The sequence below is a fragment of the Osmerus mordax genome, chromosome 16 (assembly GCF_038355195.1).
Source record: "Osmerus mordax isolate fOsmMor3 chromosome 16, fOsmMor3.pri, whole genome shotgun sequence".
NCBI classification, from domain to species: Eukaryota; Metazoa; Chordata; class Actinopteri; order Osmeriformes; family Osmeridae; genus Osmerus; species Osmerus mordax.
In genome coordinates this window covers 9,686,196-9,705,990 of record NC_090065.1, presented here as the reverse complement: position 1 = coordinate 9,705,990, position 19,795 = coordinate 9,686,196, and the positions used below count along the sequence as shown (strand labels likewise).

General features: G+C 39.5%; 1 protein-coding gene across 1 annotated transcript; it reads left to right on the top strand.

Annotated features, from left to right (window-relative positions):
- Positions 1 to 2,448: 2,448 nt before the first annotated feature.
- Positions 2,449 to 18,830, top strand: vipr2 (vasoactive intestinal peptide receptor 2). Its single transcript, XM_067253235.1, has 13 exons — positions 2,449 to 2,496; positions 7,137 to 7,239; positions 8,710 to 8,823; positions 10,747 to 10,835; positions 14,867 to 14,964; positions 15,094 to 15,226; positions 15,491 to 15,641; positions 15,914 to 15,974; positions 16,423 to 16,492; positions 17,119 to 17,210; positions 18,163 to 18,292; positions 18,376 to 18,417; positions 18,657 to 18,830. Exons 1-13 carry the CDS (start codon positions 2,449 to 2,451, stop codon positions 18,828 to 18,830), a joined length of 1,305 nt encoding a protein of 434 aa, XP_067109336.1.
- Positions 18,831 to 19,795: the final 965 nt, after the last annotated feature.

The following is a 19,795-nucleotide window of genomic DNA, read 5'->3' as shown; positions in this document are numbered from 1 at the left end:
ACCTGAGGAGACTCTTACTCATGTTTCAAAATGACAATAAGGTCTTGTTTTTGTCTTAGAGAAAACATCAGCACGCTGTGATAGTTACAAAAAACGAAACATTCCACTTCTACTGGACACGTGTAACCTCTCAAAATGTATATCTCCACTGTCTGGCCTTGGGTGGAGAAAAATATTTCTTTTGGATTCCATAATGGATCTATGATATTGATTAAATTATGTTCACAGTCCCCATAAGTGGCCCTGCTATAATCATTATGATTGAATACCAGACAGTCCTGAATATGACAGTCTTGAGGAAATATCAAAAGATTGATAGTTGAGGAAGTTTCCTTTGAAGTTCTTTTAAGTGGGTATTGGATGTTCTTTTACTAGTTAAGTACAAGATAATTTCAGCAGTTCCAGCAGCTATAAGGAAAAGTCCTCAATAATAGATGTGCTATGTTTTCAATTCTAACAATGTCACAGTAGGAGTGTGTTACGTCTATGACTTTGAAACTTTGGAAATGTGAAGAAAATAAGTCACTCGAGGTATTGTCGTTTAAGAGAAATCTTTAAGTCACTGAAATCAGAAAAGTGCTCGGAACAAAGAATTCAGCTTCCAAACTTTAGATAATATGTAAAGATAACTTCGAAAAACCAGTTGCTCCCTTCAGGTCAAACCAATCATTTCAGAGACAAGACTGAATCACTGGAAAGAAGTGTTCTCAGACCTCTATAAGAATGACTTGATTGAACAATATATGTGTATATTTATTTTGTATTAGTCCACCAGTAAACAATCTCTGTGCCTTCAAGGATTAGGGCTCTGGTTTTTCTCTGGTAACACATTGCCTCAATAGCATCTTAATGGCTTTGACATTTGAAGATTTTCAATTGACTGCACTGGAAAAATACAGATTCTCAAACTGCATAGAGACTAGCCACATTTGTTGTGTGTAGATATTGACTAAGAATTGTATACAGTTGCATATGCTTTTGCAGGTCTGAAAAGTATTGTAGCATGTATGTTGGGGACTCATAAGTTAACACCAGAAGAAACATCTATCTATCATATCTATCTATCTGTCTGTCTATCTGTCCATCCATCCCTCATTGCATCTAACATATTAGTCTACTAAAGTGAACAGGATGTTGTCTCTGAGTATAAACTCCTGTGACAATGTCATAATAGACAATAACCTCTACAGGCACAGTAACCTCGAAGTCCCATATCATCAGCAGAGAGACCCTCATGCCCCATGCCTTGAAAATACAACATTTGCTGCTTCCACCCTCAGTGAGTTATGTCTTTAGAAAGAGTTAGTTGGGAGGTGACCTGGGTGAGGAGTCGAGTGAACTGTGCTGAACCTACAAGGCCATTATCAGTGCCAAATTTGACACCCGTCCACTGACTGCAACAAATGACTCCTGATAAACTGGGCAATCAGTCTGGTGTAGTGCAAAATGGAGTGGAGAGTGGACTTAGGACTCGGACGAGAAAAGGTTGTCAGGTTTTGACTGCACAGGGGGTCTCAAGAGGGTAAATTACAGGGGTTCCTACACATTTACACACAGCAAGTTATATCATAAACAGGAATGACAGCCCTCCAATTTTTCTGAAACGCTGTCCTTACTTCATCTCATCTATCATGTACTTGTTCCTTATCATTTGAATCACCTATAAGCAGGTACTGTAACTTTAGTCTAAGAATTCACAGAAAGGGTTATGGTGCCGTGATTGCATGCTTTCTTGTTCAATGTATTTAGAGCTTGATTGAAGTGGTCTTGCAGATGTAGGGCACTTTCAGACGTGTTTTCACTCCTCACAATCATTGACTTTGCTTCAGGCTTTGCTCCTTGTGATGTCACATTGGGTTCCCTTCACGTTACACCAAAGGTCAGCTTCATTGTGTTGTAATTTAAAATTGTTTGGACGAAAAAGTCATATTCTTGTGTGTTTTCAGACTTTCCACCGTTGACTTAGTTTAAACTATTTTACTTCCAAATAGTTTAATCTTTGCTAAAGCAGTTTGTAATTGAGTAATTAGCCTATGTTGTGTCTTGCATAACAATGTTGCGTTGGATGCCTACAATCTCAGTTCATATTGGAGAGAGCGTCCTTAGCTGACGCGCGCCGCCCACAACCTCCAGCGAGCTTTTTTCCCCATGCTGAAAGCCCCCTCCGACTGTAAGCAGCATTCTGGGTCTAGCCGTCATCCGTCCAGTCATTCTGGACACAGCGTATCAAAGGACTTTTTCACTTTATTATTTAAACGCGTTCTATAAAGCGTTTTTAAGTCTTTCAAGCACTCAATTGGATTGGGAAAAACCTCTCATTTTCATTCGCTTGAAATCGTAGCTTTTAAAAAAAAATATATATTGTTTAGTTTGGTGGACTGCGGCAGTTCATCAATGACGTTGTTTTAGGACATCTGTCGTGTAGTGGCCAAGTCCATCGAATTCAAGATGAAACGTTTCTGCGTTATTTTGTTTTTAGCAACTTGTCTGATCACGGTAAGTAATAACAAAGTTTAAAATACTTCGTGCCATGCTGGAGTGAGTAGCCTAGTTCAAGAGCTTTCAAAACCCAAATGATTTGATGTCAGAATAACACGCAGTGTCTCACACCGTTTCCAGTTTGAAACCAAAAGAAAAGAGACATGAGGTAGATGTAATAGTTGCCTGATAAATGCATTAATATTTGAAAAGAATACCTTTATAAACGTTTAACGATGACAGCTCCAAATAGTACACTTTTGGTTGTTACCAAATTACCAAGAGTCAACCAACATGCATTAGTCAACCAACATGCATTAGATGCGCCATATGAGCTCGGACGGGGGTCTGGATACTCCCCAGTATCCAATTAGGTACTTTTATGTTTCGTTTTTTGTTTTACTAATGTCATAGGATAATTGTTCATTTTGCTTGCCAATTTCATCCCACTCTTCTGTATTTGTCCTTCTGTATATCTGCCTACCTCAAATGCCCACTCCCCAGTTGTGGGGGTGAATGCTGCCCTCTGTCCTTTTCTCTTCTTTTCTTTATGTCACAATCTAACAATACTGAGGGGCACAGGTGTGTGTGGGCTTCAATCCCATGAGACTCCCATTAGTGCAAGCAAGAGAAACCAGATGTTCAGTCACCCAGATCTCATGATTTAGATATAATAACATGAAATGCGAGGAAATTGATGTATGCAATATTCAGAGGTATACAGCAATATTTATATAGCCATAAAAACCAGAACAACAAGCTAAAATAGAATTACTGCACCCGGACGAAGAAAATAGGATTGGCTAGCTAGGAGTGACTGCTTATTCGAATCCAAAGAGAAAGCTCTTCAGCATTCACGTTATATTCTGTAAGAATGAACAGGTCTTTATAACAGAATATGGAGATTGCACCTTTAGTGGAAGTATACGTTACATGTTTGCTTACTTTTTGGCCTTGCTGTTTCATGGGTCACTTTCTAACAGCACACATGCCCCTGGCAGATACATTTACATTTAGCAGACGCTCTTTTCCAGAGCGACTTACAGTAAGTGCAGGGACATTCTCTCTGAGGAAAGTAGGGTGAAGTGCCTTGCCCAAGGACACAACGTCATTTTGCATGGCAGGGAATCGAACCAACAACCTTCTGATTAATAGCCCGACTCCCTAACCGCTCAGCCATCTGACCCCCCTGATACAGTAGTCTTACATGTGCGCTTTAGAACACCAGTTTTGGATGCTCCTCTGGCTCAACTCTGTGCTGCAACTTGTGTCAACCAGACTTGAAAAGATTCCACACACCAGTCTGTGTGGGTCAACGCACTTATGTGCTTGATGCGATGGGATCATCATGTTTAATGTTTGCATGCGCTCTTTGTAAATCAAAAATACATTTTGAATAGTCGTTTTAGTGTATGAATACCATTTCGAATGGAGCATATTGCTTAACTTACTTTGTCTGTGTGTATCCCTTACCCATGTAGTCCTTGTGTAGTCCCTATGTTGGCTAGGTGTCCTTTCATGTCCTCTTTCACCCTGAGCTCCCCAAAATTCCTTTGGGATCAATAATATGAATGTAATTTAACTGAAACAACTCGATTTTGTCTTTCTCTTCATGCTGATGGTGCATTGCAGGGGGCATTGGTTTGACAGAACATTTCTACCTTCAGTTTCATGGCACTTGCTTAACTTCATGAACCTAAGATCACGTGTTTGACGAAATGTAACTGACATCTCGTTGGTTTTCCCATAAGAATTTGCTTTACTTTCAAATCCTCCCTGATCACAAGCAGTTCATAAGATGATGAATACTGGAAATACAGTATTACATAAGGACTGGCACGAGCCAAGATAATCATGTGTGAGAGTATTCTAATTCGTGAATTTATCTGAACACTAAAGGTGCGAGAGTGTGCTGTTGGAATCTGTATATCTGTGTCTGATTGTGTTTTGTATTCTTTGAATTTGTATTGCTTCATTGCTTCTGTCTCTGAGGGGACGGGTGATGCTTCTGATTTATAATTTTGCAGCATAACTGGCTGTTTTGGTTTCTGTATTCCAGAAAGACAGAAGCCTTTTTTGGTTGTATTGCTGTTTAGTAAGATTTCATGTTGGATATAATACATCAGATAGCTCTTTTGATATTGCATGAAATATACTTTATGAGCTCCATTTGTATTCATGTGTCCAATACTGAGGAGAGGATTAGCACTGTCAGATTTCAAAATTTGTAGTTAAAAATGATTCTGGTACTGCTAATTTGAAGCATCTCGCAATTATCTCACAATGATCCAATACTTGATTCCATTTAAGAGAACAGCAAGATAGTTGTGGAGCAACGTACCGTTTTCCTAAGCGTGCTAAACAGAAGAGGTGGCTGATTGTGTCAGAAGTCACAACTTTGTTAATCACGAGCTAATCATTTATCCGTCCCTATTTCAAACACTCAGGCATGTTTTCTCTGACTGAATTAAGTTTCATTGTGTTTGGTAGGAGCTGCTGTTGAGAAAAGACATGCTTTGTAAAAATGTGCATCTGCTCATTAAACACAAAGTGATTATGGTATTGTGCACGCAGTCATCCTACTGATTGAGACACAATGTAGTAGAAAATAGGAATCCAGCTCAAAACTAAAATAGCATCTTGTCCCAGCCAGAGTCCCAGCTGCTGTGTAACACTGAGGTTTCACACCAATTACATGATTGCGTTGCGTACTGTATCACACAGTGCATACCACATCAGTAGATTTGATTAATGCAAAAAACGGTCTAAAAAAAGCCCCCCACTGGTCAAGATCTAGTTTGAATAGATCGTATATTCAGTCTAGGTCAGGAGTTCAGAAACCCATCCTATTCAAACATTTTCCTGAGCAGCACTTCATCAAGTAACAGACCGTTTTTGTACAATCGTTAAGCATCCATGTAGAGTATATATAATTGAATGACTTTCATAAAGCATGGGAAATAAAGGTGCATCATTGGGTTGGAGAGTGGTTTTGGACCCTTAGATGAACTGCAGCTTTAAAGTCCTAATGATGCTGCTATGAAGCCGCCATAAGCGTCCACATACACTTCACAGTTCATTCCTAAAAAATACTACGTTGTACAGTAATTACATAAAGAATACAAATGGTACATGAGTGTGTGCTTAAGAATAATTTGTGAAAAACCTATATTCCTCTCAGGAACGTTTTTATATTGGGTTCTGATTTTCAAAGTTACAGTTTGTTTAGACTATTGCAATGTAGTCCCACTTACTGGCAATACATGGACTGAGCTTATTGGTGCTGTATTGTACTTCAAATGCTACGCTTATTAGCTTGCATAAAAGATTCTTGGTTTGAGTAAGAGTCAACTTTCTTGAAGATTAACTTGAACATAAATACAGATAAGAAACTTTATTTCCTGAACACACACTGTACCGCATTTAGAGGCAAACACATTAAACAAATAAGGGAGCCAGTAATGAACATCTTGCACAGAGAGAGATCAGGAGCAATGTTCTTTAAAAGCCCTTTATCCCGCCACTGTGACTCATTGACTCTCTCCTTCTAAAGCCCTAATCAGTGACCTGGTAGCTAGTGCCAGGAGAACACTGGGTCTGAGTGGAGTCAATAGCTCAGTGTTGAGGCAGCGGTGCTTCAATTGCAGATAAGGTAGACGTTCCCTGCCTAGCCAAGAAAAACCTGCTGATTCCAACCAGGCATGCCACGTTTAAGTCTATACTGGCTTGAGGGAAAATGAGTGACAGGTGCACTGTATCTTCAGCTTGGTATGTGTGTGTGTAGTAGCCTTAGAAAGAGCTGGGGGTTATGTCAGACCATCCATTGACCCAGGATGCAGATCGTCTTCCGCTGTGGTGCCCCCAATCAGTTGTTAACGCTTCTGTGGCCTTTGACTGACAAGGCTGGTACTCCCTGAGGCTCTCACACAGCTCCTGTTGGGACACAATGTGGCAACTGCCAGCTTTGTGTCTAGCTAAACATACAGGATGTCTTAGGCAGCATTTGGACACACTGACTTAAGTAAATGAGAGAAGTTCATGACTATGGTATTTTATTAAATAATTACCAAGGGTGCAAGGCGTTTTATGTATGATTTAGTCAGTCATCATTCACTAAGCTACCAAAACACAGAGATACCCAGCCACACACACATATCTGCAGGTCTTTAGGGGCTCACACACAATTATTCTTAACAATTAATACATTTACAATTTATTCAGGTTATTCTTTTGTTCAGGAGGATAATCTGGCAACTGTGCATCTTAACCTTTCCATTCAAAACAATATAAGTTAATGTTTTTATTTGTATTCTCCAATAAAAATGTTGTTACTGCCATTAGGAGGGTGGAAATGTACAGTTCCTTCAACAAATTGTATCCCAAAAACTTTTAATGAATTCCATTTTATTAACGTGTCATTTACACAGCTGCGTAAGGCCCCAAACAGACAGAGCAGGTTGCATAACATAAGGAACACCGCACTGTCTTTTTTAAGGATGCATAATTTGAATCTAATTAAAAATAAAGTTGAACCAATTCATGTTGAAGACCATTGATGTTAAACTAATATTTATATATCAATCTCTGTAGAGTTACTGGCAAAGCAATATCTAATAATTCTGCATGTACTGTATATATATATATTTTTTTTCTGTTAGGTGAATGGAAGACATCCAAACTGTAACTTCATGTTGGAGCTGGAGAGGGAACAAGAAGAGTGTCTGGCTAGACTGAAGGAGCAGGAGTCAAACACTTCCAGAGGTTACATTCCAGAATATTTTCTACCTCCTATTTTCAACCTCCCCTCTTTTTCCTTATTAGACAGCTATGATGAACCATGGGCTACAAATAAAATCCTGAATCATTTGTCTGCTAGATTGACTGGTTGCATATTTTACCTAACAAGAGATATATAAATTAGGTTCTAAAGTCACTGAAGTTATGACACTTTTTGTGAATTTAAAGCAAACAAAGCGAGACCATTCCAGATACTGGTGTGATGTGTCGGCTGCGATGTGTTTATGTTCCACACTATGGCTAACATAGTTGGGTCTTTTTTTAAATGCTAGCAGTCTCTCAATGTTTGCACATTCAGTTACACATTTAGTACTGCTACATTTTGATACATTTCAACCTTTCCATTCAAATCAGAAGGCATACCTAACAGGCAGTACATTCAGAGCATACTTTCTATCACTAACTTAATGTGAATCAACCCATTAAAATGTACTAAGGATAATTGGGCTAAGAACATTTGTTAATTACACAAAGAACCACTTAATTATAATTGGGACCAATTCTTTGGGTACCAACTTCAGACAAAAAGTCTTATTGAATCCTTTGAATATTTCAGCAGACAGTCCTATCATACTTTTCCTTTTTTTCCTTTCAATGTAATCTACCTCTATTATTAACATATCGATTTACATTTATATCATATTAAGCTTCACAGAAAGAAACCAATTTCCATGCATCACAAGCAAATCATTTCTCTGTTGGCATGAAAGGCATGAAATTAGAGGTAGAAAGCTTCCAACATATGATTAAAGTAATCAATTAGTAGACAAAAAGGACAAACTGTAATACTTAGTAACTAACCTAAACTGTCTCAAAACACATTGTAGAATGTTTGAGTCAAAGCCCCGTATTGTAACAGGGCTTTGACTCACTTGTTTTACTCAAGTTCATACTGGGATCTAAATTAGAACTACTTATCACACAGTGGAATTACATTTCTGTTTGGTTTGATATCTCCATGTCTGTGTTTTCATTCTTCTGTTTGATGTTAATAGGTTTCTTTTATAACACCACTTATACTGTTGGATGTCCTACTATCTCCCCCATCTCAAAAAGAGCACACTTTTCTCCAAGATTAAGTGCTCCAGTTTTGCTCTTAAGTGGCAAAAGGGGGTTTGACTGTTTAGTCCCCTTTTGACTTTTTTGCACCCTTTTGTTTCATAATGAGATATTTCAAGATATAGATTGTGCAGTACTGTCAGTCTGTGTACTTCTGATGTTGATGTCCTTGTAAGTTCAAGGCAAGTTCAACTTCTTCCATTGTTCAGTATTAACGTGAAGTTACAATGATGTCATAACATTGTATATTGTGCAGCATGTCCTCAGGCAATATGGAATACGTATACATGTGGACCAAATAGTTTATCAAAGACATTTCTGATGACGGACAGAATTTAGATTGACGAAGATTCTGCTTTGCTGCTTTTGTAACAGAACCAGGCTGCAAAGGAGTCTGGGATAACATATCTTGTTGGGATCGTGCTGGGATTGGAGAGACTGTCACCATCCCTTGCCCAAGAGTGCTCCAGGCCTTATTCGGCACAGATGGTATGTTGTTCCCTAATCATTTTTGTCACACCTCAGTTAGAGTTAAATTTCTCAAGCGAAATGGTCACACTGCATTGCCTAAAATGACGGTTCCTCTTAACCCATGCTCTGATCTTTTGGCTCTGAGATCCTCATTAGCTAATGTTGTCTTTTAATCAGTGATGAATGAATATTACATGTAAATATTCCCTTTTGTGTATGCTAAAACTTCCCTGCTGGACTCTGGTCCTCTTTAAAGGAATTAACTATATGGGGAGATTCAGCGCATCAATCAAAAAAAACAATAATCTGCAAAAACTACAGTAGCAATAACTTTATTGGATGAAATTTGAAAACCTATATCAGGAGCAAGCTGATGTGCAGTGGCAGGGGACATACACAGATACAGCTTGAGAGAAAGCAGCTTTGAAATGGTCAACACAGACTGTTCATAGTGTTAACAGTTAGTTATCAACAAATACAGTGTGGGTTTGCCCTTTGGGAATAACTCTGAAGAAATATCCCAGAGTGGGCACTGTGTGTATTATTTGATGCTGTGGGACCTTTCTCTACTCAGTCATGACAGACCTCGCTGAACTGCAGAGGATGTTATGTTCTGTACAGTGCAAACCAGAGGCAAAATGTATCTTGTCAGCTCACTCAACAATATCCAATGACCCGTAAGGCAGAGTGGGTGCTGCCAACTGTCTACCCCCCCCCCCCCCCCCTTCCCGCTACCACTGCCACCACTGGCGCCAGCCTGAGAGAATTTGAATCGACACTTCCACTTTATTCATAACCATCTAACGTCCCAAGTTGAGGATTATAGTACATATAGAATTGATTATTGTAGGATTACTATATTCTCAGCAGAGCCATGGGTCTTGAGTCACCTTGGAATAAACCCAGCTGTGAAATTCATTTGGGGAGGGGTGGTTGGGTATGTAATTGACTTTCTATTCACACCCTGTGTGTTATTAGAGTCAGGGGCTACAATACATTGGCAAATGAAGGATGGAATTTAAAAGAAAGGATGGGAATATAGCTCTTTGGTGGGTACCATAGCGAGAGTCAGACAGAAAACCCAGTAGACAGACATGGAGACAGACATACAGAAAACCAGATAGTCAGGCTTGGAGCCAGACCTATTCCTTCAGTAACCTTTAGTCAAAGCAAGACATGGTGAACATAAACACAGTCCCACATTGTAGTTCCGCTTACATTCTCTCCCTTCCCCACACACTCTTCCTTCTGCACACGCTCAGCCTCAAACACTCCTCGAGCGTCACACACTCTATCACACAATGTGCCTCAGTAAAACACACACATTCCCCCACACTCACACAACTCCGACTGCACACTGTCTTGCTAGAACTCCTTGTGGTTTATGTCCCTGCACTCATTCTCTTCATCAGGACCTCTGTGGTATGCCAGACTGATGGGGACAGATTCAATATTCATTCAACTTACGCAGTCCAGGGTTTGGCTTGCATGAATCATGGAATAATAGGACTTCCCAGTGAGAGCGATCTTGATTTGAGATGTACACGTATTTACACATTGAAAAATGACTTTCTTTAGAGTTCACAATGTCAACAACCGACTGTCAAATAAAAGTTTGATGGAAAAAAGTGTCCTGTCATATGAATAATGAGAGAAGGTATCACTGTGACAGACAAGGACTACTTTAACCACATTTTGTAGAAAAAGATGTAAACATATTTTCGTCCTTATAGCCTTACATATATGGTGTTGCACAACACCATATATGTACAGTGTACAAGGAATCCTGACCTTGCTTCCAATAAGTGTTTATATCTTTGGAAAAAAATCTGCTTCCTCTCATTGACATTCATCAAAATAAAAATGGTGACAGTCCCTATGCAGTTTTGTGAGAAGATTAGAGAAATATTACAGCTTTTAATGTTTTTCTATCACCCACAGGAAATATAAGCAAAAATTGCACTGCAAATGGATGGTCCCCAGTTTTCCCCAACATTACCAGTGTGTGTGAATCAGGCATTAACGATAAGGTAAGCACCTTGAAGGTTTAGGGTGGCCCAGAGCAGCCTTTCATCAGCATAACGGTGGCTTACTATTTTTGACCTAATCGGTTTTCCTGTGACATGGGCTAGCTTTGGGAATCATAGGAACTGACATTTCAGACAAGTGCATTCCAGAAGTTGGCCACATGGTCACCTGCTCAATGTATTCAGCAGTGGCTGCCCACACAGGTCAGATAAGTTGATTATAAAGTGATACGTTTCTCTATCTCACTATTGTCTTGTAATTGCACTGTATAACTAGGATGCATCCAACACGGGGCAGCATCTCTGTATTAAATCAGACTCCATTACCATGCTCTCCAAGCTAATGGATTCTGTAAATAACCACAATATCAGACTACTTTCAGGTGTCTTAGCACTTTCATGGGGATATTACAATAACTAAATTACATTATGAAGTGACCTTCCTGTGTCTCCTGTGTCTTGGTGAATATCTCTGCCTTTGTATTCCTCACAGTCCTGAGGTGTTTGTGTCTGAGGCTGGTGATGGAGACCAGCCCCATGCATTGGGTTGTAACCTTATGGGCAGCATTATCTCCCTAATGCTTGGACTGCCTCTGTTTTGATCGTTTTATAGGGAACACACACACATGCACACACACGTGGCCATACACACTCACACTCCAAGACGAGGAACCACACACACACACACACTCACGCATACACCCATAAGCACACATTCTCAAAGATGGGCAGACACTTGACACACACACACACACACCACACACACACACACACATACACACACACAGGCACACACGCACATGGTGCCACGTTCAGATGTAGATGAAACGCAGGCGCCTTCATGGCTAAATAAAACATCCTGTTCTACATGGCACCCATGCTGCCTTCCCCAATGTCTCACTCGAATGTAGCTACCCTCTCAGCTCCAGCAGTGCTACAGAACATGCTCAATAGAGCAAACAGCCATGGTTTTGAGCATGAAACAGCATCCCATCATTAAGAAGGATGTGATGTTGTGACAATATTCCACCTATGTGATTACAGCGAGCTATTTTTGATGATTGAAATCATAGTCGTATTTAAGTGCTGTCGTGTGTGTGTGTTTGTTCCAACACACCAACAGAGAATCGTAACAGAGTTTAACAGAGTCGATATCATTAACAACACTAACTGAATCTGTACCCTTCATATCTGTAACTTTTCTCAATTTTCCCACTCATTTTTGGGATAGACAGTCATTACCTTAAATGGCTTATTGTCTCAGTCGTCCTCACTGTTTCTCTCTCCCTCTGCCCTACTCTCTTCATGTCTCTCTCTCCCTCTGCCCTACTCTCTTCATGTCTCTCTCTCCCTCTGCCCTACTCTCTTCATGTCTCTCTCTCCCTCTGCCCTACTCTCTTCATGTCTCTCTCTCTCTCTCTCTCTCTCTGCCCTACTCTCTTCATGTCTCTCTCTCCCTCTGCCCTACTCTCTTCATGTCTCTCTCTCTCTCTCTCTCTCTCTCTCTCTCTGCCCTACTCTCTTCATGTCTCTCTCTCCCTCTGCCCTACTCTCTTCATGTCTCTCTTTCCCTCTGCCCTACTCTCTTCATGTCTCTCTCTCTCTCTCTCTCTGCCCTACTCTCTTCATGTCTCTCTCTCCCTCTGCCCTACTCTCTTCATGTCTCTCTCTCCCTCTGCCCTACTCTCTTCATGTCTCTCTCTCCCTCTGCCCTACTCTCTTCATGTCTCTCTCTCTCTCTCTCTCTCTCTGCCCTACTCTCTTCATGTCTCTCTCTCCCTCTGCCCTACTCTCTTCATGTCTCTCTCTCTCTCTCTCTCTCTCTCTCTCTCTCTCTGCCCTACTCTCTTCATGTCTCTCTCTCCCTCTGCCCTACTCTCTTCATGTCTCTCTCTCCCTCTGCCCTACTCTCTTCATGTCTCTCTCTCCCTCTGCCCTACTCTCTTCATGTCTCTCTCTCCCTCTGCCCTACTCTCTTCATGTCTCTCTCTCCCTCTGCCCTACTCTCTTCATGTCTCTCTCTCTCTCTCTCTCTCTCTCTCTGCCCTACTCTCTTCATGTCTCTCTCTCTCTCTCTCTCTGCCCTACTCTCTTTATCTATCTCTCTCTCTCTCTTCCCCTGTTTTGTTTCTCTCTGGCCCTTTTTCTCTTTGTTTTTTGGAAGTCATCCAACAAGCTCTATACTGGCATAGATCCCAGCGCCAGTTTGAACTTGCCTGATCTTCTGGTTCTGTTCAATTGGTAGAGCATGGAGCTGTTAATGGTCATTGATTAAATTACAACTGGGGTCACATTAACAGAAATCATTTGCTTTCTATGCACAATATATTAGATATGTTATTAAGATCTCAAAAAACACCTCACCATGTTGCCCCTCCAAACACTAACAGTAACAGTTCATACAATATGGATATGCTACTTAGCATAATGTATATACTCTCTTTTGAAGCTCAGCGGCCAGTATATTGTCTTCTCAACACTCTAGATGCCATTGTGTATAAACCTAGTTTTGCGTGTCCCTCATGCCAGCACAGTGGCAGTGCAGAAGTAGAAACTGTATTTTTCTCTTTGAATTTGGGGTCAAATCTCGCCTGCCAGCTCTTTGGAGAACCAATACCATGGCCGTGGCAGAGAGCGGCCTGGTATCGTTTCCCTGGAGCAAGAGGAACAGAACAGGGCTGTCGCCTGTCCCTGCCCTCTTTGTTACAGGCTCCATCTGATGATGCGAATGGACAGATTAAGATTGGCAAAGCAGATGTTTGTTGACATTTTGACATCACCCATGGAAATTAGATAGGAATCATCCATCCAGATTACAACCATGATTCAACATAGCATCCGAAGAAGACATGGGTGTTTCATGATAAATTATGCAAATTTTTCTCCTGGTTTGTTAGTACCTTTGGTGTTTGTGGGGAAATTTACAGAAATGTTGCTTTGGTGCATATTTAATTTCACTATTTTATTAGTAGCATGAATAAATTGACTAATTGTTGCCAATTAGTCTAACCGTCTTTCAACCCTTAACCCTTCTGCTACCTTCGGGTTATTGTGACCCTTCAGTCATTGTGACCCACCGTTGTGTTGCGACAACTTTACCAATTACAATAATAAAGTGAAGCATTTTCTTCGCGCTGTGGTGGGTCTGAGGTGTCCCCCCCAATATTCAAATCTGGTTCAAATGTCCCCCCCAATATATTGATAAAAAAATATAAATGTGCTACGCTACGACAGGCAACCACGCACGCTGTCCGACATTATCATAAAAAAATTAATTTGTCCCCCCCAATGTTGACTCCATGGCTACGGCCTTGCACTGACCCGAAGGTAACACAAGGGTTAAAAAAAGAAAAGAAAGAAAGTATTTTTGGTTTTGTATTTTACATTTCTTCCTTTAATCTCTAAATGGAAACGTGTTTGTTCATGTGAGCAATGAGCCATAAAGTGAGCATGATACAGTAGGTGAAGATAACTCTAATACACAGCTGTGGGTTAGAAACCTTCTGAGCTTTCAAAGAGAGTGATGGTTTCACAAAGAGAATGTGTACTGGCATGGCCTCAAAGGCCTTACTGAGAATGGTGTTGGTATGAGCCCAGTCTGGCATTTGACTAAGGAAATCTCTTTGTTTTTCACTGAAAAACAGTTAAGAGAGGATATCAAACATTTGACTCATTTCCTGGGGAAACAAGATAAGAGAGTAGATTCCCTCACAGGCCCTGGACAATCAATGTGTGTATCAGCATGTGAAGCATGCCTTGAACTGGTTAACATTTTTACTTCACTGTATATATCCTCAACTGAAAAAGTACCTTCTGATAGTCGTGTTATAACAGATCCCAAATATGAGATAGTCAAACTTGCGTAATATGACTTCTAAGTACTGCTTTGGGACATGTGCTACACAGAAAGTTTTACATAGAGGCACATGCTCAACTCACACAAACATTTTTAATGGTTTGTTATTTGAAATAAATAAATAAAAATACTTCAGATTGTTTCTGACTGGCCTGACTTTACTTTTTAAATTCTGTAGCAGGTCTTCTACTTGGTAGTGAAGACTCTATACACTCTTGGCCACAGCTTGTCTTTGATTGCTCTGACAACTGGCAGTGCCATCCTTTGTCTGTTCAGGTAGGTCACTCTTGTACCTTTCTATTCCAGTAAACCATCATTATTTGAACCATTAAACCACCAAATTATCATTCAATTAGACTAAAGAACAAAACCTTAATATTTGTCCTATTCCCCACCCTTTCACAGAAAACTCCACTGCACACGGAACTACATCCATCTGAACCTGTTCTTCTCCTTCATCCTGAGAGCAGTGGCTGTCTTGGTGAAGGATTACATAATTTTCAATCGTAGTGCTCAGTGCTCCAACCAACCTTCACTGGTAAGTCAACGCCCAACTGATTCTTAGCCTTTCTGCACATTATCTGGTTGTTACGTTTGGTCCTGTATGTGGATGCAATGGTTTATATTTTTTAACTGTAAAATTACAAACTTCCTTTCATTAAGTATTGCCTAATTCATGAATTGTTTATATAGTATGTATAAAAATGAGAATGTGATTGCCACGATTAAGTTGTTGTATATGAAATATACACAATATCTGCATGTTTTGTAATGTGATATATGCTGTATAATATTATTACAGATAGGATGCAAGGCCAGCTTGGTGTTCTTCCAGTACTTTATAATGGCCAATTTCTTCTGGTTGCTTGTTGAGGGACTTTATCTCCATACTCTACTGATGGTGATCTTCTCTGAAAATAGACACTTCATTGTTTATCTTCTGATTGGCTGGGGTAAGCTCATTAACTTCCATTATCTTCTTCCAGCCATGCCTTAGTTTTGGCTTCAGAAACATTTGAATTTCAACATTTATGGACATCCACTATCACTTTGCTATATTGTCTTTTTGTTCTTGTTAGTGTTGTAGTTACTTACAGAAATAGAGCTAATGATATATGAGAATAGGTGACTTCATGATAAAGAAAATCATTATGATGATTCTCACTATGATGAGTGTTTTCAGGACTCAGATATTATATTGTAATCTTTTGTCATTTTACCCCAGGAATCCCAACTGTGTTTGTGTTTGCATGGGCAATGACAAGGATTTATTATGAAGATACTGGGTAAGTAGCCTCAGAGAGTATTGATTTGGTCTTTTTGATTGTGTTATGAAAAACCAATGTGCAACACAAACAGTGTAAAGATTAGTCATGTATTGAAGTTATATTTTGCTGTCCAAAGTTAATATACATGTTTTTCTTGAATCGTGTGAGGTCTGTGTATTCAGATGACTGTAATTTAGTGTTGGCAGCCAGTGAGCTTTTGATTTATTGTACTAATAAATGCACAAATTAGTCAATTATGAGTGTCCTTTTGTTGCTACGTTAATTTCATAACACAGCTTGATTGAATCGACTACTTCTTCATCAACTTGTGAAATGATGAAACATCCTCTTAGAAATGTGTAGCATCCTTTTCCACGATCTTACCATACTACCATCCCTCTAAGCTCCCTATTGACCTGACTACGTAGAGAGCCTTCCTTGATGATGGCTTTTCATATTCCTTTAGATGTTGGGAAATAGAAGATCACCCATTACCAAACTGGGTAATCAACGGTCCTATCTGTTTCTCCATCCTTGTAAGTTACAACCTGAACCATCCCTTCCAGAGACCTTCACTAAACAGGAAGTATGCACCAGATATGGGGGTCAGATTGCTGAGCGGTTAGGGAATCGGGCTATTAATCAGAAGGTTGTCGGTTCGATTCCTGGCCGTGCGAAATGACGTTGTGTCCTTGGGCAAGGCACTTCACCCTACTTGCTTCTGGGGGAATGTCCCTGTACATACTGTAAGAGCGTCTGCTAAATGACTAAATGTAAATATGGGTGCCACACAGAGAAAAATAACACCTGGACAGTGGTGTCATGCTATAAGCAGGTTTATGACTTTCATATCAAGCACATGCTCAGTAAATGTCATATGTATAGCCTGATAAGATATTTCCATAGTATGAGTTTGTGAAATGCTACAGGGCCAGATGAAAAGAATCGATATCTTGCAGAGAGGTTGGACTTTAACTGAAGAATATCTTTCTAGGCATTCTGTAGTTCTTTTACTTACAAGTAGGTTTCTAAATGTCTGCACCCAAGTATCTGACTACAATATTGCTCAGATGTAGACTGCTTTGCCCAGAGTCAAGGTTCATTCTAATTTGACAATGATCAATATTTGTTGTATGCTTTACGTTTTCATTGTGTATTTCAGGTGAACTTCATTCTTTTTATTAGCATTATAAGGATTTTGGTTCAGAAGTTAAGATGTCCAGATGTGGGTGGAAATGACCAGTCACAATACAAGTATGACTTTGATTCATTTATTCATTGCTTATTAAATTAATTTGTATACTGATGTATACTGTAAATATCTTGTTAATAACATTTCAGTGACATTGGAGTTACATGGATGTGGTATAAGGGCAACATAATATTGTGTCCCAAACAAGACTTCAGCATATTCTGTGATAGCCCCCTTTATATCATGTTCAACTTGTATTCAACCATGGTACAACATTGAAAAAATTTGTGTATGTACCTATGTAACACCACAGTATATGCAACACAACGGTATATCAAAATGCAAAGGGGAGTTGTGCTAATCTGAGGAGATGATCAGCAGAGTCAGACACAGGAACATCCTCCTCAGCAGAGGGGTTTGAGAGTAAGACTTTCCAGACGGGGGCTGAAGTCTGGATTATCATGCCCCTTCTCCCCTACTCCAGCTGTGATCTCCCTTAGTGCTAATGGTTGCAGATGGGTAGAAAGGTTCTTGTGACCATCGGTAAGAACTGTCACCGAGATCCGCAAGTTCACACGTGGTGATGACTATCTTTTACTGGCAGATGGCTTTGTGAAATATTTCAGGAGAGCTTTGCAGTGCCAGACGGTAAGCGGTATGTCCAAAGGGGAAATAGTAAAGCTGCTGTGTGCCAGGGGCCATGTTGCGTTTCAAGAAAAATGTCCTAAGACGTATAAACAGGGCTTTTTGTTGAATGTGTGGAATGGGTCTGATTGCTGATGGTAAGGGGAGCATAACGGGAGGGGGTAAGGAGCATTTGTGTTTTGGTATAGCTAGCTTAAGGGATGTAGTGGTGAGAAAAAGGAATATTAATGCAAGTCTCGTAAAGGTAATACTGTAGTTGATTCTAAAGGAAGTTATGTAAACCTTTATAAAATGTGTTCGAAATGGACACAAATATTTTTTAGTATTTAAATACAATGTTTTTTATTTCCCTTTTCTGTCTGGTTTTAGGAGGTTGGCCAAATCCACTCTCTTGTTGATTCCTCTCTTCGGCATTCATTACGTGGTTTTTGGTGCTTTGGGGGAATTCATTGCAATGGATTACAAAGTATTTTTTGACCTTGGTATTGGATCCTGTCAGGTAAAACATAAAATTGAAGTTATTAATCATCAAGTCAAGTCATCAAGATTAATTAAATTAAACAGCAAGTTTTGTTTTAACAGGGTTTGGTGGTGGCCATCTTATACTGTTTCTTAAACAGTGAAGTAAGTTCACACCATCATTGCGCACAATCCTATTCTGATTCTATATATCATGAACAATAGAAAAAAGCATACAGACATTAGTTTTGAAGTGTGAACGGCATTTTATTTGTTGAAAGATGCTGATGGGAAGTAATAGCTTAACTGATGCTAATGTCCATAATGATGTATAGTGATATGTCCTTTCATTCAAACGGTGTCTTTCTGACCATCATTCTTAAGTAACAAAGCACCTTCCTCAGGTCCAAGGGGAGCTGAAGAGGAAATGGCGGAGTATATGTCTTAACTGCCGCATGAGCAGAAACAACAACCCTAGCAGCACCTATGCCTCGCGAAATGGATCCGAGAACATGGTGCAGTTCCAGCGTAATTCCCGTAGCCAGTCCATCCTGCAGTCTGAGACCACGGTATTGTGAGGGGAGCGAGGCGCAGCTTTGAAACAAGCCACTCATCCCAAAAACAGATGCTTGTGTTTGTCATCTTACCAAACACCACACATCTTTGTAAAAATAAAACAGGGTTATTATTGATTAAATGTACCTGCTTGTAGCAACTATAGTGGTTTTAACTCATCGGTTTATTGTCCAAAGTGTACATTGTATTTCAACTGGTGTCAGAGAGAAGTGCTGTGCAAATTCTGAAATGGATGTCCCACTGTTATCAGTGACCTCCTGTCACTGAAGTCATTCTCCAGGGCCTCTTCCTCTAAAAAGTATTGGCTTCAGAGATTTATACTTTACATGTATTTATTTACTATTTGTTTGATTAGTGTAAAGGGAATCATGGTATATGTTATTTGAGGATTTCATTGAATATTGTTAAAAAGTAAATTTGTACATTTTGTGTGATTTTGTCAAGAGTATTTTATCTGGTAAGACACTTGTTGCTACATGTTGATTTATGGTTAAATATCTTGAAAATGATGGTTAACAAAAACAGTATTCTTTTATATTTTCACCAATTTACACCACTATGTTGTCTGATAAAAATGTATAAAATACGGAACGTACATTTAAATGGTTGTGTTGCAATTGATTAGCTAAAGTCTGTAGTCTGTAGGAACTAGGTTACTGCTGGCTATGTAGTAATGAAGGTATTCAGGAAATATTTAAGGTGTAGACAACCTTAAATATACCTTAACATGAAACATGGCCACGGTATATTTTGTGTTAGTCAATCTTAAGACAATTAACAGTATTTCATCATTATTGAAAAGCTTTTTTTTTTAAGACACTATGAATGTCATACCACAAACTGATTTATGAAAACTCTTGTATTACTATATGTGAATGTATTTCTTTGTAAATCATTATTGTATTGGTTAATTCTTCTTATAGACAATCAACCAAAGCCGTTTCAGATGTTAAATTACAAATATGTT

Excerpts from the sequence above, each read along its gene's own strand:
- vipr2 (XM_067253235.1), top strand. The coding sequence starts at position 2,449 with ATGAAACGTTTCTGCGTTATTTTGTTTTTAGCAACTTGTCTGATCACG. Across the intron at positions 2,497-7,136 it reads TAGCAACTTGTCTGATCACG|GTGAATGGAAGACATCCAAA; the intron begins GTAAGTAATAAC and ends TTTTTCTGTTAG. Across the intron at positions 15,642-15,913 it reads TTATCTTCTGATTGGCTGGG|GAATCCCAACTGTGTTTGTG; the intron begins GTAAGCTCATTA and ends ATTTTACCCCAG.